The sequence below is a fragment of the Octopus bimaculoides genome, chromosome 16 (genome assembly GCF_046866305.1).
Source record: "Octopus bimaculoides isolate indiv1 chromosome 16, ASM4686630v1, whole genome shotgun sequence".
NCBI lineage: Eukaryota > Metazoa > Mollusca > Cephalopoda > Octopoda > Octopodidae > Octopus > Octopus bimaculoides.
This window is the reverse complement of record NC_142943.1, coordinates 39,370,274-39,394,870: the sequence shown is the minus strand read 5'-3', so window position 1 is coordinate 39,394,870 and position 24,597 is coordinate 39,370,274. Positions and strand designations below refer to the sequence as shown.

Genomic DNA, 24,597 nt, shown 5'->3' with positions numbered 1-24,597 from the left:
ACTGGGGGTGGTTTGTGTTCCCACCAGTTTTTATTATGGGGCAAGTCCAGGTTTTTTCAAATTACGCAGTGATATTATTATTATTATTATTATTATTTTTATTATTATTTTTATTATTATTATTATTATTATTATTATTATTATTATTATTATTATTATTATTATTATTATTATTATTATTATTATTATTATTATTATTATTATTATCAGCAGCAGCAGCAAATCTAAATAATTGATATTAACAATAAAAATAACATTAATGGTAGCAAGTGATATTAGCATTAAACAGCTATACATTAAATTCTTAATTATCTGAAAGGGTACACAAAGCACCAGCTTGCTCCAAAGAGGAAGTAAAAAACTCTCAACTTAACCATTAATCTCACTGAAAATATGTAACGGACCAACATAAATCGGGCAAACGAGTGGAATTTAACATATTATCTCAGCTAAAAAGCCGTAGAATAAGGTAACAGATATACCTGGATCATGATTTCGAATTCTCTTCAGCAGGTATTACCAGTGGCCCGGGAACAAAATTTGCTTAGGGGGTGCAAACTCAGTTTCAAAATTTGGCACTACTGGAGAAGTGTGGATCCGAGTTCTGGGAGTATGCATGTCACAAATTAGCGCATGCGCCCGCGTTAGTCGTAAGTAGTCAAATTTAGCACACAGGTAAAAAACGAGATGCTCGCTACTTGCTGTAAACGGAGGGTGGGTTATCCATCTGATACAAGAAGAACATTGCAGATTAATTGAATAAAAACATGAAAAATAACAAAATGACATTTCATTGAAAAGTAAACCATTCTGAAAGATAGTTCAGAATGTTTTCAAACCATTCATCTCCAGCTTTTCCCATATTTTATTAAGGGTTAGGGATTAGGGTTAGGGTTTAAAGTTAGGGGAGGTGAATGTTTTTTCAGTATTCAATGATTATTTTTCACTTTTAATATTCAACTTATCTGCAATTTTCTTTTTGTATTACATGGATAACTTCGCTCCTTTTACAGCAAGTAGCACGCGTCCGAACATTCAAATGTCAGTTTACCAAGAAAGAAATAATGAAGCTATAAGTAGCGTTAAAATAGAAGTAAGCCGAGTTTTTGCATCACTCCATAATTCACACGTATATGAAAAAAACTGTATCAACATATTCCAAAAGTTTTCCTACGCTCAAACGTTTTGTTAATGAAACGTTTCATGAGGATGTGCAAAGTGTTTTCATCGTATATTTTTTTATGTACATGCATTATGGTACAATGTGTAAGACGGTGCTGTGTCATTGTGGTATGGAGCCAGGTCTTCAAACGGCGAAGTGCACTGAATGTTCTTTCGCTTGATGCAACAGATACAGGTGAAGACAAGACAAGCTGCATTAACGCCAACACTTGTAGCACACTAGAACGAAAAATAGCATCAGACACTCTCCATTTTTCAACTATGTCATTAAATGATTTAGGCAAATTTTCCCTTTCCGTCCATAGGCCAGCAAGAAGTTTGATTTGAGATGACAGTAAGAGTAAATCAAAAGAAGCAGGTAGAAGCATGTGCATTTTTAAAGTTAAATACTCCACATTTGACTGCTGACAATAGCAACTCCTCTTGCTCAGAGCATACACGTATTCCCTGTTGCTGAAACCGGTGAGTCAATTCATTTTCGATGACAGCCACTATAGGGAAAAATTGCCGACGCCAGTCATCGGTGACAGAAAGAGCAGCTTCTTCAGTAGTTGTTGTGTGCCTAAAGCGCAGTGATGTATTTTTAGATCGCGAAATGTTGGGTATTTTCACCAAGTCAGAAGAGGATACTTCATCAAAATATTTTTCAAAAACCTTCTCACTTCTCATTTTTGAAAGAGAGTTTTTCAACTTTTCAATCAATTTCAAGCAATCACCGGCTGTCGTGCCTGGACGCTGTAAGCTACGTGCCACTGGCTCACATACCCCAAATATATCCCCAGCGATTTTAATGCCAAACAAAATGGAAGCTTTGCCAGATTGCTTTAGCAGCCTATTAACAGTAGCCTTTGTTGTTGCTCTTAACGAGAAGTCATTAAGAAAGTCAAGCAAAACAATTTTGAATATTCTTATAATTGTTTTCTGCTTGTTTCAGTGCTGTTGCTCTAATGCACCACCGAGTTGGACACACTGCTTGCAACACAAAGATTTGTCCATTGTGCTTTTCTTTTTGGTGACTCTTTTACAAGAATGGCGCATTGATGAACAAAGTTCAGTGCATCAGCTACAAAGGTAACCTTAAAACTAACTTCTTGGAGGACAAGGTCTAGAGAGTGGTTTCCACAGTGTACAAAATATGTACCTGGGAACAAATTTTTCAATCGCATTTGTACACCTGAAATGTTTCCACTCATGGTACTTGCACCATCAAATGAAAAACAGCATAGCTTTGAGTCAAGTGAAATGTTTAGGCGACAAAAAATATCTAGAAAAATCTTAGTCAGTGTCTTCGAAGAGCAGTCACGGGGATTATAAAAATCTAGAAAATCCTCATTGACATTCAGGTCTTCAGAAACGTACCGGACAGTGATTGATACTTGTTCCATGCCAGAGCAATTAGTGGTACCATCACATATAATGCCAATAAATCTGGAATTTTCTACTTTTATTTTGATCTCGTAAAATGTTATGAGCATATGCCTCTAAAATTTCATTTTGAATTGTATCAGAGAGGAAATTGTTCCGACGCTTAAACCACTGGCTTACTTCTGCACTGCATTCTTCAGCAAGTTCCTTTACAAGATTTACGAAGTTTCCCATAAGATTTTGAATTTCTGTTGAATACAACATGGCAGATGATTAAAAAGGGCAGACACAAGAAAGAAAAAAATGGTCCAGATGGACTATATGTAATCTGAACCTTTCCCCACTTTTTTTTTTTTTTTACGGAATCCTACGTTTTAGGCTATGGAGATTCCGATTCTGAAAAAATTTTTTCAAAAATCTCAATTTCAAAATTTCGATCCCCCCACCCGGTTTTTATATAGATCCACAGCGTAAATCTAACCCTAACTCAAACCCTAACCCTAACCCTAACCCTAACCCTGACCCTAACCCTGACCCTAACACTAACCCTAACACTAGTTTTGTGAGATTTGGCTGTTATTTCTAGCATGTAAATAGCCTGCTTGGTGGTGGGGAATTGAAATTTTTCAAACAATTTTTTTCAGAATCGGAATCTCCATAGCCTAAAACGTGGGATTCCGTAAAAAAAAAAAAAAATAATAAATAAGTGGGGAAAGGTTCAGATTACATATAGTCCGTCTAAGGCCACTGAATTGTAACGAAAGAACTCTGGTCGAACAAAAACCTGAAAAACAAATAGCGAACATCACATAAATAATGCTTGTGTTTTTATTGGCAAAAGCAGCAACATGACCTCCCATCCAATATGCTTCAAAAGACGATAGGCCATACTAAAGCACCGTCTTTTATTTGAAGAAATCAACGCCAGGAATTATTCTTTGGAAGCCTCGTATTAATTCTATCGCCTCTTTTTTCTAACCGACAGGTTACAGGGGCATAATCGCATCAACATTAGTTATCAGGCGATGGTGGGGGGTGACATACAGACACACAAATACATACATTCGTATATATATATGCGTGCGTGTATGTGTGCTTGGATATGTACCTACCTACCTCTCTCTCTCTCTCTCTCTCTCTCTCTGTACACACACACATATATATATATATATATGTATATATATATATTGTGATAATATACGGTAAAACTATATAACCGGAGGAGAGCTTACTCTACAAGTAGAGAAGTGGGTAAATATAAATAGACCTCGTAACGATACCAGCTACCAAATGGTTTCACGGCGAACTGGGGCCCCAAGTGAACTTTGTAAAGTCATTGGGGAGAATCCTGAGCCGATTATCGAGGTCTATTTATATTTATATATATATCGTATACTTATAAATAGGGCAAATTTAGCCATTTCTCCGTAGATTGAAAACAAAAAGAATGAAAAGGTGAATCAAGACTAAAGTTGGAGTTGAAAAAAAAGGCACTTACCCATGCAGTGGTCAAGCAAATAATGGTCGTTTTGTATTCAAAATTAACCATACATGCTGGTTTTGTTGTTGTTATTGTTGCTGCTACTGTTGTTATTGTCACTTACTTTTTTGTATTTTGACGCTACTTGCCTTCAGAACTCCCTAGGGAATTTTATGCTAGCTTCATCACTTTTATTTATTCATATATTTATTCTTTTTCTTTGTTTTGAAACGAGATCGAACTTCAGCATTTTATACCGATAGATTTTAGACACTTTTTTTCTGCAACTGGTAAGATTATGTAGGGGGTGCAAATTTTGATCTTGCATCCCCTGAAAATTCTAGGGGGTGCGGGTGCACCCGCTGCACCCCCTGTTCCCGGGCCCTTGGGTATTACTGCACTTAAAATGAAAAATCTATCTCACCTCGGATTACAACGCGGTGAGATGGATTTTTCATTTTAGGTATAGCAAGACCAGCGTCACTACTGGAAGATGAGGGGCTCTGTGGCTGTAAGTGTGCCTGTGTCTGTGTGTATGTTTATATTCTTATTTATGTGTGTATGTTTTGGTGTGAGGTGAGTGGGAGAGCTTTCCTCGTTTCCCCCATGAGTGGTTAATGTCTTTGGCGGTGTTTCGTTTGTTGTTGCTGATAGTTTTGCCGGTGCTGGTGTTGGTTGTGGTCCTCGTCCCGGCGTAGGCAGCAGTGGAGGGCTTCGACCCCTTGCACTTTTTGTTACTTGAGGGCAGCTAGCTCGCAAATGAGTAGTTTCACCACAAACGAAACACTGCGGCCTTCTGTTCTCATTCATTATGTGCGATGGATGTGGTTCGGGATTCTTTTGAAGTTCTCACGTTTGATTTGGAGAAGTATCTCCAGATCCACCCCAGACCAGTCTTACCCGGCAGTTTTGTCTTCACTCGCCGACAACAACAACAGCAACAATAATAAAAATGCTACTACTACTACTACTAATAATAATAATAATTATTATTATTATTATTATTATTATTATTATTATTATTATTATTATTATTATTATTATTGAAAATTACTTGAGAATAATCCTTGGCTTACCAGCCGTGCAAGAAGTACAAAAGATTGTTTTAACTGGTACGTCAGACGTTCTTGAGAAGAGCATTTATGCTGTGAGCACGATTACAACCCATATGTCACTTGCCTTTTTTCCTTTTACTTTTTTTCTTCTTTTTATTTTTTCTAACATAACTTGATTTTGTAAATGAATAATCTGGTGTGTTTATGTAATTGGTTTATCAATATGCCAAATAAATTTCTTAGTCCTAGACAGAAGAAAGAAGAAATCTCACAATAATAATGTCTTTTTTATTATAATTCACTGTGGGGTTCACATGAAAATATTGGGGAGAGGACGAACAGGGTGGGACTGAAACATGTAAACAAAAAATAAGAACATAAATTCTCATAATTTAAATCCTCAAAAGAAGAAGACTTCAAAGGGGTGCTTGAGGAAACTCCACAGAAACCACGATCCCCCTAACCTCTAGGGAAAGTGCCCACTCCTCGATCTAGAGGCGCATGCTTAGAATAGACCCGTTCATTCGGGCTATTCGCGCTACATTCACTCACCTTTTAACAAAATTGCTGGGAGGCAGCACTTCCCTCCTTACCTTCATTTTCCTTTTCAAGTGAAACTTGAAGAAGTTGATGAGGGTTCGGCCAAAGAGGAAAATGTCAGTCTTCAACCCTTTCAACTTGGTCCACTGGCTGATATTAAAACCTATAATAGCGACTAAACTTTTATTTTTACTGTCTGTCACAATATTTTGCTGTACTTCGTTTAAAATCATGTAACTGATTTCCATTCCCATATTCCTTTCTGTCAGCACTCTCTTTGCCCTTCTCTCCCTCTCTCTCTCTTTCTCTCTCTCTCTCTCTCTCTCTCTCTCTCTCTGCCTCTTGCATCAACTATGCCACATGCCTCTGCACTTTACATGTTTATATCTCCCTCTTTCTACTTTCTACCTCTTTCTTCAACTAACTAACAACACAACGTAATAGCAATACCTTTCTTTTGCCTCTCAACGATAACACTCTTCTCTTTCTTTTTTTAAACTAACCACGTGACAGCGTCACACAGTCGGTCTTAATGTAATAACTATTATTTCCTTTCTATGTCATGTTGTTAACACTTCTCACTCTTCCTCTTTTTCTCTCGCACTTCACCTCTCCCTCCACTAATCACGTGATAGCGTAACGCATTCAACCACAGCGTATTAATGAATAGATTCTCAGTGGTCACTGTTGTCTAATTCGCGCATGTTTACATTATCTATATAATTACTTTGTTTCAGTATGCTGTAACTGAACTCATGCTAGTTCCACAACCATAGGCAACTAAGGCAATAAATAACTTTTACATTTATTTGTGCATCCACACATTATGTAATTTAAGTGATTTAATTAAATTAAGCTAAAGTTAAGGAAAAGTAATTATTTTCTAAAATACACGTGATTTTATTTACATTTAAATAAACATTGACATGTATTTTATATAATGAATATGATTTACAAAAGAAATTAATAAAAATCAATAATTAATAACATTGTAGATATACCAGTATAATTATTACGTCATTGTATCATTTAAACCATGAAACCATTAATTAGCATTATCATAGTACCATTAATTTAATACTTCCTTATATACATTGTTTTTAATGATTGTTTTTCTTCTTTTGTTTTCCTTTCCTAATTGTATTTACTACTTTAAGAACAATATCATTTAGTTTCCTGGCCCTAGAAAATACAACATAACTATCCCTGACTAAGTACTAAAATTAAATAAATAAATAAATACAAACTATATTTCATATGATTGTGCTATATACGTAGAAAGAAACATGAGCTTACTCCCTGAATCAGAATCAAACATTCTATATTACAAAATGGACTACACAACTTGTATGTGACATCCATATATAAACGGAAATACTAAAGATGAACTAATTTAGATGTGTATGAAATAGGTATGATCACAAAAAATACTTTACAGATTCTATGAACTAAATGTAATATGAATGGCATACATGTACATGAGATTAATAAAATTCTACATTTACTATCACAGCACTTGCTTTTTGTATAACTTACTTGTTTGACATGTCTGATAGTCTTAACTACTCTTACTGTCGCATCAGACAATTTCCTGGCCCTAGAAAATGCCACATATATATTTGCTCATGGCTGAACAGAAGATGTGACAAATATATTCTATCTTGTTAAATGTCTGTCCATGTGCCTTATTTATTATTGTCAGATAATAGGACAGCCTTACATTCCATTCCGAAATGAATGGAAAGTTGGAGCCATTTGACACTAGCTTCGTACGAGGTATTAGGAAGCGTATTCCTTCTTGTGCACCTTTTAATGAAGTGGCTTCAATGCAATTGTTGAGCAGGCAGACACATCTTACATGTAGTACATGTTTATTTTTTGAAAAATAATTCTTTTCATTCTTTCTCTGTTTAGCTAATGTCATCTACCGTTGTCCATATTTTATAAATATATGTTTCGATTGAGCAGACGATAATGAAATAGCATTAAAACACATGCGCTAAGTGAGGGTATTTAAAAAACTAAAAATATGTAAACAAACTACACTGTTCGCTGTCAAACCACCAACAATGCTCAGTCTAAATTATTTACCAATTGAAGCCATTTTCATTTCTTTTCATTCCACTTCAGTTCAGCTCTCTGTCTATTTGTTTATCTATTATGTATCCCTATTTGCATAACATTTGATATATCGGTAAACTTACCTACCTGCCTGTCTGTCTGTGTCTGTCTGTCTGTCTGCCTGCCTGTCTGCCTGTCTGTCTGTCTGTCTGTCTGTCTGTCTGCCTGCCTGTCTGTCTGTCTGTCTGTCTGTCTGTCTGCCTAAGTAACTATCATATCTACTTTCCGTTCTGGCGATGTATCTATTTATTATCGTAATACTAATAAGCATTCAAACATAATAAAAAAAAAATTAAATGAATCAAAGCGTTGCTTCAGCATGGCCACAGGTTTTGGTCTGGAACATGTAGAAGATAAAAGTGTAACTTCCACAGCTATTTGCTAAGTTAATTTCACTTTACTACGTCAATTTAGGGGTCATTATGACATTGTTTCTTTACACAAGTTTGCATTTTTAAATGAAGTAAATGATGATTGTCTGCTTATAGGTGATTCTGAAGTATTTTTTAATGCTAATTTCAAATGCCTTTAGTTTTCGCCTATCATGTACAGATTTTGCACAAATTTTGCACAAATGGCTGCCAAAAATATGATGATTTTTCTTGTTATTCATTTCTTTTTGCGACAGACTTTTAGATAAGACAATGATGAAATCAAGAACAAATGACTAGAACAATAATAAAAAATAGCTGAATGGTATGTAGGCCTATATAATGACTAAATATATATTTTTAATGCACTTGTCATGGCTTTAAAGTAATTTACACTTTTTCAAACTTCCTCTACACGGGTACCTGATCAACAGAACAAGAGCCCTTTTCCTTTTATTTCTTCACAGGTGTATGCTCAGAATTGATCCTTTCACACTGGCTATTCTTCTGACATTCACCCACCTTTCGACAAACTTGCTAGAAGGTAACACTTCCCTCTCCATCCTCATTTTTCTCTTCAAGTAAAACTTGAAGTAGTTGATGAGGGCTTAACCAAAGAGGAAAGAGTCTGACTTTAGCCCTTTCAAACGAGTCCACCATACTACCTCTTTCGCTACATCCACCAGACAAATAAAAATTGCCTGCTCCTCCTGGTCAAACGAGGGCGGCGGGGCAATCCTCACTATGGATTCAGTTGATAGCCGGATCTGTCCTACACGCGACATAAACCCACAGGTCAGCAATAAGGATAATAATAACAAAAATCAGCATTGCTTAGAACTGCAAGAATTCCTTGCAGGGTTCTTGAAGCATGATCAGTAAACGTGATCTTAGTCTGCTGGCTGTGGACAGCTGACACTTAGCATCATACCCAGCAAAATCCGCTGTGAGTTTTCATATAATAATAATAAGAAGAAGAATATGGGGCAGGAATAGTATCTCTCTAATCGATGCTTGGGGACCAGATATTGTGATAGATAAACGAAAAACAAAAACCAAGATTATAGATATGACAGAATCAACCAGAGCAAACAAGACCGGGTGCTCTGAGAAGTAAAACTAGAATAACAATAATAATAAAAAATTAAGCAAAATAATGGTGTCTTGTTCGTTTCATTTTTCTCCTGATAAAACTTCAGAACTTCAAGACGATTGTTAATCTCCCAGATATGACGATAATATGGAGCACATAAGTGATGTACTGTATTCAGGAGTCTCAGTTACATCCTGCTTTTACCCAAACGAGCTGTACACGCGTTTTGGTTTCAACGATGATGGTTATGAAACTAAAAGTCTATTCTGACAACTGGGTTCGTGATAAGATCGCCTGTTGGTCCAGATTATGAGAAATCTATGAATGAATCTCAAAAGCAGGCATGGAGGAACTTCAAGAGTATTGTCGAGAACTTTTTGGGAAACAATAAGTGTTCAAATTACAAAGTCTTTCTCCAGCATTCTTTTTCCCACATTGACTTTCTCAACAGAGCATATTTTATCTATCGTGACGGCTAGCAATAATATCAACCTGGTTGCGTTTTAATTATGATACTGAACATACACATCGATGTATACATGTGATAACGTATTTATGTTTACACACGTGCGTGTGTGTGTGTGTGTGTGTGTGTGTGTGTGTGTGTGTGTGTGTATATATATGTATGTGTTTGTGTGTGTGTGTATTATCAACGGAAACAGTATTAACACCGACTAGCAGTCTTAATATTCGGTTTAACATGGGATGTATTTTGAGAACGCCATATTACTGCAGTATTCGCCTTGGGAGCTCCTCTTATATAGATAGATGCACAGTGCTAAAACCATATGTATAACTTTAGCCGGGGAAAGTCGTCTGGCATGATTTGCAGAACTGCTAGATCACGTGGTTTCAGCGTATATGCCTTTCATCAATAACAAGTTTCCGCTCACCACATGGCGAGATTTATAAAAGTCTGCATCAGTCTCATGAAAAGGAGAGAGCAAACAAAGAAGCTTGGGTTATAGAAAATATCAAGTCGAACCCTAATGATTTCTTTAAATTCGCCAAAGAAACAGCCTCAACACACCACAACATAGAACCCCTCTTCCAAAAAGATGACTCCCTCACAGGAAATCCCATGAGGGTAAGTGAAATAATGAACGAACTGTTCCAAAGTGTGTTCACTACACCACTGGGACGCAGGCAAGTGAACAAACCAGCAGAATTCTTTGCCACACCTGAAACCAAAGAGGTAAAAATTGAGTGCATAAGCATTGAAGATTTAATACTGGCCATAAATGAGATTGGCACAAACTCAGCTGCTGGTCCGGATGGATTTCCAGCGGTCCTACTCAAAACCACTGCAGCTTCTCTTCCAGAGCTTCCTTGCAAATGGTAAGCTCCCAGACAATCTGAAGGAAGGGATAATATGCCCTATTCATAAAGGAGGAAGTAGAGCAGATGCTAAAAATTATAGGCCTATCACTCTGACTTCACACATCAGTAAAGTCGTGGAACGAATAGTCCGCAAGAAACTAATCGCGTTCCTAGAAGAAAATGACTTGCTGATTGACACCCAGCATGGATTTCGACCAGGTAGCATCTGTATAACACAGCTCCTGCAACACTACGACTGGGTGTTAAGACAGCTGCTGAATGACTCAAGAGCAGCTGTGATACATCTCAACTTTGCAAAAGCCTTTGACAAAGTCGACCATGGTATGATATGTAACAAACTGCGTGGTCTTGGCATTGGCGGAAGACTTGGAGAGTGGCTGCACGGCTTTCTAAAAGCTAGACGTCAGTCAGTAGTGGCCAATGGAGCCACATCCAAGGAAACACAAATAGCAAGTGATGTTCCACAACGCACTGTCTTGGGGCCGTCTCATAGTGGCCCTCTCAGACATGCCCTCGGCTGCTCAGAGAGCCACCCTTACTAGCTAGGCAGATGATACAAAAGTTTCTCAGGCAATACAAAATCCTGGAAATATTGCACATCTGCAACGAGAGTTGGACTCAATATACAGGTGGGCTGAGGACAACATGCAGTTTAATGCAGGAAAATTCCAGACTCTACACTACCAGCACACAAAGCTAAACGACATGCATACAGGATACACTGGCCCAGGAGGAATTGAAATCCCTGAATCAAAATCAGTATGTGACCTGGGCATTGACATGAGCAATGATGCATCTTTTCAAGTGCATATTACCAATTTGGTAATAAAATGCATACGGCTGGTTGGATGGATCCTCCGAACTTTCAAAACAAGAGAAAAGGAGACATTGATGATCCTCTGGAGGACATACGTCCTCAGCCCCTTGGACTACTGCTCCCAACTATGGTCACCACACAATATAAAATCCACGGTGGAACTCGAAGCAATCCAACGAAGCTACACTAAGAAAGTCGTCTCGATGCAACGTATCAGCTACTGAGAAAGACTGAAAGAATTAAAACTCTTCTTCCTGCAACGAAGGTGGGAGAGATATGCAGTGATAAACATCTGGAAAATCCTACAAGGCCTTGTACCAAACTTTGGGATTGAAAGTTACTCAAACTGTAGAACGAGGCGCCGCTGCAGAGTGCTAAAGTTCCTAGCATCGCCATCAAAATACAGGACCAGATACTGCAACAGCTTGGGCTTCAAGGGCCCACAGCTCTTTAATATCCTTCGAAAATGCCTAAGAGACCTGCATGGTGTGGATGTAAGTGTCTTTAAAACAAAACTGGATCTCTTCCAGTCAAGGGTTCCAGACGAGCCTACCTCACGGCAGGAAACACAGATGAGAGCAGCAGCATCAAATTCCCTCATTGACCAAATACCACATATCAGACGAGGTTCCAAATAATGGTGTAGCTCATTCAACGGTGGTGCCACAGCATGACCGCAGCTTTCAAGCAGAAACATTTTTGAATAAATTCTAAATAATTTAAATAAAAATATATACATATATATATTTTGGTTCTTTCTTTCCTTTTCTTTCTTTTTTTGTCACTTTTGCTATGGATTAGATTAATGAATTCAACGGGATACACCGTCTGCAAGTAGTTGGGTTCAGCATATTATCCTCCATTTTCTAATTGTTATACAAATTTTGGGTAAAACCTCCGCTTTTACCCGCTCCCATTGATTGCACCTAGTATAGCACTAGTGTAGCAATAATTGGGTACCCTCCCAGCAGTATACTGGATAGATACTATCCCTTAGTGGGTTGAACCCCCAACCCCTAACTCTCTCACGTTATATATATATATATATATATATATATATATATATATTATTTTGTTTAAAAGAGTTCCAACACTGTCTGTTTTTTGTTTTATTTATATTCCTGCAGAACTAATGTGGGGTATAGAATATGGAATATACAATATATAATATAATATACAATATACAATATAAAATAAAATAAAATAAAAATGGATGGCATATATATATATACAAATGTATATATACATATATGTGTGTGTGTGTGTGTGTGTGTGTGTACACACATATGTATATATACATATGTATATATACATATATATATGTATATATATATCAACTTTAAATAGAGCTCAAAACTGATCCGTTGAAAATACTTTATTGCAACAACAACAACAACAATAATAATAATAATAATGAAATTGACCTATGTACATTTCGATGGAACATCCAGAATGATTAATACATATTATAAAATATTATAAAATATAGGATACTCCATCTCCTCAGGGTCCCATTATTATTGCTATCATTATTATTATTATTAGTAATATACAGCCAATATTTATTATGCTAATTAATATGTCAATTAATAATTTAAGATTTTACCTTATTGAAAATTACCTCAATGATGCCGTTGGCATATATTAAAAGTCCCCTTATAGAACTATATTCATAAAAAAAAACAAACACTCATAATTTATTTCTTTTAAAACTTCACTAAATGAAATTGATACCATGAATTTCCTCGAATTTATTTCTATCATTTAAGCTTAATTAAAATATAGTTTATTTTTTAAATAAAAAAAGTTAATTATACTTAAATCCAACTTTTTGCCTTGCTTATATTTTTTCGTGATATTTTACCTCACAACATTTTTTATACAAATTTTTGTTGCATGAGACCAAATGTATGAAATTCCACATGCTTTCTTCTATCATTGAAGCTAAGATAATATATTTTGCGTTTAAAATACAAAAATGTTATTTAGAACTAAACTGGAGGAGTTACTTACTCTCGTATAACGTTGCTACAAAGTTTGATGCAAACTTTTTTCTACTGGACCAAATCTCAATTATTTATGCTAAAATGTAGCTAGGGACCAGTTCTCTTCAAAAATGTTAACAGTTTTCAATTTGTTTAAGAACTAAATTAGCAACAAAGCTCTGAAGATGCTGCGTGTGAGTAAATTATGGCCTTAAGAATGTTATTCAACTACTACTGTAGTTGAATGATATGTTAGTTATTTGATCAAACTTTTTTAAATAACTTCCAAACTGTAATACAGATGAAGAATCTAAATATTTCAGAAGATTCATTGATGAATTGAAACTGTAGCTCGTAATTAAAACAAACCACGATAGGTTGAAATGTTTCAAATTAGTTTCATGCAAATGATTTCATGTGATCCCTTTTATTGAAATTTGTCTCCATTTCAGGTTTGAAGCAATTCTGGCCAATGCAACATGGAAAACTATCCAGAGTATTATTATTATTATGAGTACAATTCTACATTCACTGAACCCTCTTCATCTATCTGGGTGAATTTATCTGCTTGTGTTGCAACCATCGTAATATTCCTGTTCAGCGCATTGTTAACGACTGCCATTTTTCTAGATCGTGGAGCCTATGGGAAAACACGCTCTTTCTTATTACTGAACTATATGTTTAACTACACGCTGTTTGCCTTGTTCTTTTATTTCCACAACGTACATATTCATATATTTACAGATTTACCTCAGTCTACCTGCTTATTTATTATTATACTAACTTCCGTTACTAACGACGCTGCTCTGTATTTCATACTTCCTATTTGCTGTGATTTTATTGTGAAATACTTTAAACCAAGCAAATATGAAAGTCACAGTTTTCTGCGTACCCAGATTATATTCACAGTTGTTTTGTGGGTTTTTATCTGGATCAAAGAATTATTAATGATTCTAGCTTTCTCAGATTACGGAGTTGACCAATGCTATATATTCTTACATTTCATTTCCCTTTGTATCCATTTAGCCATAGAAAGCTTGTATATTGTTACAATGTTGGTACTTGTATGTCTACTGATCTACATCGCAGTGAAAAGTAGAGAAAATGATACGATGAAATTGTCATTAATAACTATGATTGTTATTGTTATATTCGTCATAACCTTATACTCTGCTGAAACCATTGTGTTTGTTGGACTGTATGGAATAATACAAATCACTATTCTTTACGTACCCCTTTTATTAAATTTGATAAGATTTGTAATAGTACCATTTCTATTGCTTTTTGATGTTACTATAAGACAAAGTATTCGGAAATTATATTCAGGGAAATGTAAAAAACCTATACGCCCTCCGTCACATGAGTTAACTACTGAACTTAATTAGTCACATAAAGCGATGTAAAAAATGTATTATATCTACTTACGAGTATCTCGTAAGTCTGCATGCAATATATCAGCTTATATAGCCCTGTAAATATTTTATCAATTTATTGCTTCAATAGCATTTTTTAAATTCAACTTTGTAATATTTTCCTCATTTTACTGGCAATTGCTTCATCTCTTCATGTTTTATTTTATCTGCATCCATTATTCCCAAATACTTATACCACTGTCCTTCACCAACTGCTTTCATTGTTCGCCCATTTGGCACTTCAATTTCTTGACGTTCTTCAAATCTTCCTCGTTTCATTATCAATACAGTGCACTTTCAATCCCAAATTCCATATCGACATCATTTGAGAAAATGCGAACAGTATGTAGACTTTCAAGCTGCTTCTCATTTGTCACATAAAGCTTTTATATTATCTATCTATATATACATATTTATATATACATATGTATGTACACACACACACACACACACACACACACACACACACACACACACAAATATATGTATATATACATTTGTGTGTGTGTGTGTATATATATATATATGTATGTATGTATATATTTTTATTTAAATTATTTAGTAGTCCTTGAGCTCATTATCGTTTTGCCATAGAGTTTTAAGTCATCCATATAAAATAGATGACTTATTTTCTTGTCGCCATTTTTATGTCCATACCTTGTTCTGTTAAGTTCACTTGTAAGGGCTATGTAGAAAATTAAAGGTGAAAGTGAGTCACCTTGGAAAATACCGCAGTTGATATTAATATTTTTCTGGTCAGTACTCCATTAGAGTAGTATTATTGGACATTCGTATTCCACATTGACCATGTTGTGCTTCAGGAAGTTTGAAATCGCAGGAGAAATTTTGAAGATATTCAGCGATTTTAAGTTATCATTACTATTATTATTATTATTGTGTCAGAGAGCAGTGCATGCTATCAAAGTGACACTGGGGTAAAATATACGAAGCCCAGTATACCCATCATGACTACCCGTCTGATAAGGGTACACCAGGCGCATGCATCATAACCATATGTGCGCAACATGGTGATCTCATATCAAGATTAACAGCGCATGGCCTTGCAGGTGGGGCCCAATTAGAATTTTCTTCAGGTTGAGTAGCCCGTCCCGCTCAAAAGGACTCTGAATAAGGGTTGTTTAAGGATGTTGAACAAAACACCCATATTTCCAAGGGGGAATTATCCAAACCCCAAAGAATTCTTCTCAACACTTGGCTATGATGCCCCCTCACTACTTCTGCTCGTGATCAGAGATGCACATATCGTCAGCCACCAAGGGACATGCTCAAATGGTTAAGGTCAAACACGTGACAAACAAATCTGTGGTATTGAGCAGAATATTTGCTGTAGTCCATCTTTTATACCAAGACAAAACAATATACATGATAACACTTCCAATCAGTTAAGATGAGAAGCCATAAAACCCACTGCCTGCTACTGTAACAGGGCATTCTTCTTCTTCTTCTTCTTCTTCTTCTTCTTCTTCTTATTATTATTATTATTATTATTATTATTATTATTATTATTATTATTATTATTATTATTATTCAGTAGTTTTATATTTATAACGTGCTTTCACTTCACTAATAATAATAATAATAATAATAATAATAATAATAATAATAATAATAATAATAATAATAATAATAATAATAATAATAATAATAAAGACGTGTTTATTAATTGACATGAGTATTCCCTGTGATCATAATATAGCGGCGAAAGAATTTGACAAGATCAGTAAATATAAAGACTTGCTAATAGAAATTGAAAAAATGTGGCACCTCAAAGCGACTACCGTACCAGTGATTGTAGGATCTCTAGGAATGATAAAAAAAAAAAGGTACTGAAACCTATTTGAAAATGATACCAGGCTTACCATCCCTACAGGAAGTGCAAAAAATTGTGCTAACTGGAACGACTCATGTATTGAGAAGAGCATTATCGCTGTGAAAACAACATCCATTCATGAATTTTTTTTTTAAATACATATTTTACCTGTGAATTTGCGTGTGTAAACTGGGAATGCATACAACGAGTTTCTCTGCCCTAGGTGTACGGAAAACACTCGGCGAGAAATGGAAGAAAATTTGAAGAAAGAAGAAAAAAAAACATAATAATGATAATAATAATAATAATAATAATAATAATAATAATAATATATAAGGCGATGAACTGGTAGAGTCGTTTGCACACTGGGTGAAATGTTTAGTGGTATTTCGACTGTCTTTACGCTCTGAGTTCAAGTTACGCCAAGTCGACCGAGCTTTCATCCTTTCGGGGTCGATAAATTAAGTGCCAGTCAAGTACTGGGATCGATGTGATCAACTTTTCCTTTCCCCAAAAATTTCAGATATTGTGCCTGTAGTAGAAAGAATTATTATCATTAAGACAGCGAGCTACCTTGCAAACAAAAAACTTTTAATATCAATACATTTTTCAATTGTTGGCATTTCTTTAAATCAGTATAAAGATTATAATCACATATTAATGTCTGATGTACGTCTTTTCAAACATAAATCAGATATTGTTCATCTATGATTCCCGAGCTATCGTCCCCTTCTTTAAACTAGCAGTTCTTCAATTCTTTTCTTCCTTATGATCTAATGATATAAACTACAGTACAAAATATGGCTGCCGATTGGTTGATCACCATTAAAAGACTACTTGCATGTAATTTATTTATCAATATTATATGGAATGTCAAAACTATATTTCGACTGCTTGTATCTCCAGATGATTCTGACATATAATAAAAAAAATTTGAAAATACTTTTGAAAATAAGGGCAATTGTTTATTCAATTATTCACATTTTAAGCTTGTTTTTATTGTCGATGTTGCCGTAATACACACAAACAACCATATTAAATCTTACATCGGCGCTACGAAAAACCAAATAGGCCTCAGATATAATGAGCACCAATCTAGCTTTAGAAATAGAAAAAAGGCAAATTCAACAGGACTTAGTAGCTATATCTGGGAATTAAAGGAAATAAAATAGAATATAAACTAAAGTGGCACATACTAAAAGCAGCTAATTCTCATAACCCAACAAACAGACGCTGTGACCTCTGTCTAACTGAACGCCTCAAAATCCTAACGGCTAATAAGGATCTCTTAAACAAAAGATATGAACGTAGCCTAATTTGTCTACACGCTACTAAATACTCATTTTCTAAGTATAATTAAATATGTAATGCATTCCACTTCCTAAACATAATTAAATATGCAAAAAAGAATTTTCTTTTTCTAAGTATAATTAATTATAATTAAATATTAATAAGATCAGAGTTAGCTCCCTCTTCACCAAAACTTAGGGTTACTCCCCTTTACTAACACCGCCGGTGCTAAAAGTAAAAGACACACGCCTCAATTCTAAAAACAAGCACGTGCGGAATGCATCTGATTAAGATTGGAACTACGAGCTTAAATAGCACCCACCCTACCTCCCCTTCGAGACAGACTAACACAACTTCAACTAAAATGTAAGACTAACTTTACCTAATGCTATTCTTATACCACCACATGCATTAATATATCCACTAATTGTTTCTCCTGCATCTCTCACACCATGAACTCTAACATACTCCTCAACATTCTGAAGAGATCTACCAAACCATTTGGCACATCGAATCGTACGTAAATGACTCATTATATAAGCTCCACATAATTAAATCAATGGCTAACTAGCCCAGTTGACTTGCTTCTTCTTGTGTTTGTTTCTCCATTCTCCACATAACTATAATTATAAACTGCGGTTTAAACAATAAATTACCTGCCTCTGGTTACCTTCTAACGAAGACGGTACCCACACAAGTAATTCCCAGGAGTGCCTCCGGATTTAAATATCCCCTGGTTGCTTGGATACTTCAGACTACCCCTGAAATATTGAAGCAATCCTATCATTTACCTCTATGTATGTATATATATATATATATATATATATATATATCTTATGAGGATAGTGGTGATTTCTTTAGCGTCTTTTTTATATAGCTGTATGTGTAGCATTCGCCATGTCATAAAAAAGTACGTTATATATGCTTTATTCATACCATACAACTCCTTTGGATCTGTCTAACGAAATGTTCTATATATTAAAGGTATACAATGATATTAAGTTCTTTCTTGAAGATATTTAGATGATGTTTCAGACTTTCTAGAGATCTTTTTATTTTATTCTTTTTTCATTCAACCGGTTGCCATTTCTTCACTTGCCGAGGTGGTGCATTTTTCTCCTAAGTTCCAGCATATTTCCGGCAAAAGATCAGGAAATACCATTGTTTTCGACAAAATTATCTCGTCTGACACTTTTCTCTCATATTTGAATTGTAAAATTTGCTTAACCGAGAAGACACTCATTTTCATTACGTCCATAGATTTTTCTGAAAGAAAAATCTCACCACAAATTGTACTGCATCATCCGCAAGTACGTTTAGTACATTATTTTCTAAATGTTAATTTCATTTTTCCTCTACTAAGCCATATGGCATTATGCTTCATGAAAGATTTCAATGCTATATTTGACTTCCATGCATATCTTAACATTATGGAAACTATTCCAAAACAGACATTTCTTCATCGCATGACTTCTGAAATGTTTTCTGTCGTTTATTGAGACAAACGGAATCCAGAACAATACAGTTGTGATTGGCTACACACATACATCGTTATTGTAACAACAGATCCTACGTTTGGCATAGTTGCTACTATTTATTATTCCTTAGTATCTCTCTAAAATTATAGTTACAACTATTTCAGTTACCATTATCAGTATATAAAGAAAAAAATTTAACCCGTTGGTTTCTTTATTTATCTTATTATCTCCATTTCAGATTTGAGACAATTCAAACTGCTCAAAACACAAGATGGAAGATTTACAAGTGACTGTAGATTATAACTACGACTACGATTATACCCCAAAATTTTCAGTCTTCGCAAATAATACATTCGGGCGGTTGAATATATTTATGTGTCTCGATCATCTTAGTTATCCTGACCAATGCATTTCTAATGATCGCCATTTTCCTAGATCGTAAATCTCATGGAAAAACGCGCTCTCTGTCGTTGCTGAACTATATGTTTAACTTTGCATTGTTTACCTTGTTCGTTTATTTCGAGAATATACATATCCACCTGTTCCCATATTTGCCAACTCCAGCCTGTGCATTTATATTTATGACTCATAATGTTCTAGACGAAGGGTCTAAATATTTCTTATTACCTATTTGCTGTGATTTTATCGTGAAATACTTTCAACCTAGCAAATATGAAAGTCAGAAATTTCTAATTATCCAGTACGCAGTGACAGGGATTTTGTGGGCCTTTCTCTGGGTAAAAGGATTGGTAATGTTTCAAGCATGCTCCGTATTTAATCCAAAGAGATGCGATATTGATATAAATAGTAATTTCATAACAATCATGGCTACATTCGCAATATTGATGATGATAACAATGTTAGTGTATATTGGCTTGTTGATCTATATTGCTATCAAAGGTAAACAATGTGAGATGATGAAATCCCCTTTAAGAACATTAATTATTGTTGTTATTTTGGTTTTCATTTCTTATCTTCAACAAAACTTATTTGAACTGGGAGTTTTTCCGCCATTCGATTATCAGACGTTCATCATTTACCGTTACTCTCATTTTGTCAGCTTCTTGATGATGTCGTTTTTGTGGCTTTTTGATGCCACTATAAAAGAAAGTGCACGGAAATTATGCTCAAGAAAACGTAAAGAATCTACAGATCACCCGCCACATGATATAACTGAACTAAACTAATTATATATAGTCATGTAAAAATAATATTATATCCTCTTTTCCGCTTACATAGCAATATAAACCTTCTATATAATACATATATATACATACATTCATACATACATATAGACATATGTATATATATACGTGTATATATACATACATAAATATACATACACACATATATACATATATTATCTAAAATTATGTGAAACTTTATATGTATGTAAGTATATATATATATATATATATATATATATATATATATATATATATATATATGTGTGTGTATGTATATATATATATGTATATATATATATATATATATATATATATATATATATATATATATATATATATATATGTATGTATGTGAAACAGTACGAAACTATGCTGCTATTTGAAATTGAAAGGCTCCGAGGGAATTCAACGCAACAAGACTGGGTACAATCCTTGCTGACACTCATTATCTAATAAAAATTAGTTATATTTGCGCATACCTGAATTTTCTTGTTGTTTGTTGCTTTTTCTTCTTGATTTTTTGTTTTGATTTAGTTTTTAGAGTGCATCGTACATACACGTGCAAACATGTTCTCACGTAAATACCTACATCCGTATATATGAGTGTATTAGGCTATACGCGAATACATATATGCATATACATGTATATATGTACATATATGCACATATATATTTATATATATGTATGTATATATATATATATATATATATATATATATATATATATATATGTATGTGTGTGTGTGTGTGTGTGTGTGTGTGTGTGTGTGTGTGTATGTATATATATATATATATATATATATGACAGATTCTCTCTGTTTGTGTGTTTGTTTGTCCCATAACAATAAAAGCAAATGTTTCAAGGAAGGCAACACTAGTTGTGCACAAACCTATGCCGAACTGCATTGAGGCGAATATTCTCACTGGTTGTGGTAAATGCAGCATCGCCACCGTTCCTTGCATACCAGTTGTAACATCTAATGTCTCATTAAAATTTGAGTCCTTACAATTTCCTATCCCACTTTCTTTTGCCATGAGCATTTATTAAAGTCAGGGCCAAACACTAAAAGTTGCTGGATTGCAACTTGAAGAACAAACAAAAGTTCGTATATGAGATTCATCGTTTTTCTACTTCATTTATTATGTTTTATCTTATATAATACACTTATACAAGACTAGTAAACCTAAATTGACTGACAGGACACAACATTTTTAATTCCATTGGACTATTACTTCCTGTTGCCTTGGTTTCCATGCTTGTAATATCGCGTCGGAATTTCAGCACTAACACTGACAGGACACAGTATTTGTAATTTCATTTCACTATTTCTCACTGATATTTCTAATCAAAAAGTGTCTACGAAAAAAAAAAAAGGCTGTCAAGAAACGAACACCAAACAAACGCACGACGGGCTGCACAAAATGAGGATGAGACACGCGCAAACATAAATCTGTAGTCGTAGTCTCCCCCTGCTTCAGATTCGAACCTGAATCTTTCAATTCTGCTTGGGCATATGCTTATTCATATGTCAAAAGAAACCGTGACAAATGGGTCTCCCACTTAATCCGTGGCCTTCCCAGTGCCATCGCACAGTCTCCTGCATTTCCTAAAGCTATTCTTCTATATGATATGGCTATTCTTCTAGCTTCATTCACGATATACCGCCTATTCAAACGTCAAAAGGAAGAGTGAGGAACACTGATGTTCCACTTGACCTGCAGCCTTTTCAATGCCATCGCAGCTCCCTGGATTCCGTAAAGCAATTCTTCTATATGATATGCCCATTTTTCTAGCTTCTCGGTTCTGATATGTGCATTAATAAAAGTCAATGCCAAACACTAAAAGTTGCTGGAATGCTACTTGAAGAACAAACAGAAGTTCGTATATGAAATCCATCTTTTTTCTACTTCAATTATTACATGGTTTTTTCTTATATAATACGGGACGAGTAAACCTAAATCTGACTGACAGGACACAGCATTTGTAATTTCACAACTTATTGTTGCCTTGCCTTCCATGCCTATAATATAACGTTGGAATTTTAGCACTAACACTGACAGGACACAGCATTTGTATATTCATTTCACTATTACTGATATACCTAATAAAAAAATGTCTACTAAACAAAGACCGTCAAAAAGTGAACACCAAACAAACTCAGGACGTGCAATGCTTTTCCTATATGAACAGTGATGTTCCACTTGGTCTGTAGCCTGTTCAGTGCCATCGCAGTCATCTGGATTCCGTAAAGCTATTCTTTTATATGATATTACCCATTTTTCTAGCTTTCCGGCCCGAGAAACAGGAAAAGTAATTACCCGATCAACGACGGGTATTACTGATGGTACATACATACATACATACATACATACATACACACACCTTACATACATACATACATACATACATACATACATACATACATACATACATACATACATACGTACGTACGTACATACGTATGTATGTATGTGTGTATATATGTGTGTAAGATGTGTGTATGTATGTATGTATGTATGTGTGAGTGTGTGAGTGTGTATGATATATGTATGCATACGAGATACCTATTTATCCAATACTTCTTCCAACCTGAGTTTTGTAAGAAAAAAAGTATAAATGTATACATGGGTGTGCGTTTATGTATATAAACACATACTTGTGTATGTGTGTGCGATCCGCCAAACCAGCGTCCTAACGAGAAGTCATCTATGACCGACTAGGGAATCTGCTACACGACGGGGTGCGAGATAACAGCTAGATGTCTGCTGCTCAGATTATCACTTTGACAGCAGTCGTACACATTCGCTTGATTTCTCCACCAAGATTAAATGCTTTTAGCTTAGATATTTGGAGGCAGCCAGATTTGAACAGTCTCAAGTGTATCTTCCCGAAACTGTAAGGATAATTTGGTAACTTGACTGATGAGAGGAGGACGTGATTGATCCGACCATGTTTTTTAATGTCCGTCTTTTTATTGCTTTTCCTGTACATCTTCGCATTGTCTCTCTGCCCGGATGTTTTATTGTTGTCTGTTGCGTTCTTGTTCCATTTTGGGGATTTATATATACATATAGCGGCGTACGTACACTCTTGCTCACCTTGTAATTAAGTATTATATTCACACACATATGTATATATATATATATATATATATATATATATATATATATATACATATATACATATATATATATATAGACATAAATACATATATTTTCAAAAGTGATTTCAAAGGAATGTGCAATCCTGGCGGTTACAGTATTTTCCTCTTAGACAGGTTTCTTAAGTCAGCTGAAACGTGCATGGGTCCACGAAAAATGCTGCAAATAACTGTTTAATAAAATTATGGATGTGGAAAATCTCAGTTCCCCTAATTATTATTAATATTGTGTGTGTGTGTGTGTGTGTGTGTGTGTGTGTGTGTGTGTGTGTGTGTGTGTATGTGTGTGTGTATTATGTGTGTGTGTGTGTCTGTGTATAATCATACATGTATAGATGTACACATACGCATATAAAAGCTCTCTTAATGTACTGATTTTAAAGTTGTTCTTGAGTCTAATAAAGAAATCTTAATTATAATAATAATTATAATTTTGTCCTTTATGGTTCTTAATTCAGCAATCAAATCGATGAATGTACCCTAGTATTTTACTCGACAATCGCCTACACATACTACAAGGTATTCTACGTCCTAATGACTTCAAAATCAAGCACCATCATCATTTGGTTGTTTTTGTTCTTAACTTAGTAGTAGTAGTAGTAAGGCGTTGAGCTGGCAGAATCGTTAGCCCGCTGGGCGAAATGCTTAGCGGCATTTTGTCTGTCTTTACAGTGTGTGGCATTATTCTGTAGTAATGCCCTTATATAAATATAAGCGAATAATTATATTCTTGGGAATAGAAATTTCCCTTATGAATATTTTTACACACTGGCTTCCTGATAAAATTCTTATATATAACACTATATGAAACCTCACGCCAGAAATTTTGACACCTTTTCCACATCTTTTTAATGGATAACTGGAAAAGATATTTGGATGATTGTTTCA

The 24,597-nt window shown here is 34.9% G+C and overlaps 1 protein-coding gene across 5 annotated transcripts in view; it reads left to right on the top strand.

Moving 5' to 3' along the window:
* The window catches only part of LOC106869328 (uncharacterized), a 74,116-nt gene that overhangs the window by 24,792 nt on the left and 24,727 nt on the right, over positions 1 to 24,597 (top strand). For 2 of the 5 annotated variants that reach the window (XM_089364508.1, XM_014915037.3), the window contains one exon: positions 13,803 to 17,548. The exons of the other annotated variants lie outside the window; for them this stretch is intronic. In XM_089364508.1, coding sequence (XP_089220634.1) covers positions 13,830 to 14,735 — 906 coding nt within the window. In that variant the 5' untranslated portion in view covers positions 13,803 to 13,829 and the 3' untranslated portion in view covers positions 14,736 to 17,548. Of the gene's footprint in view, positions 1 to 13,802; positions 17,549 to 24,597 lie in introns of those variants that run through there. 5 annotated transcript variants of the gene reach the window in all.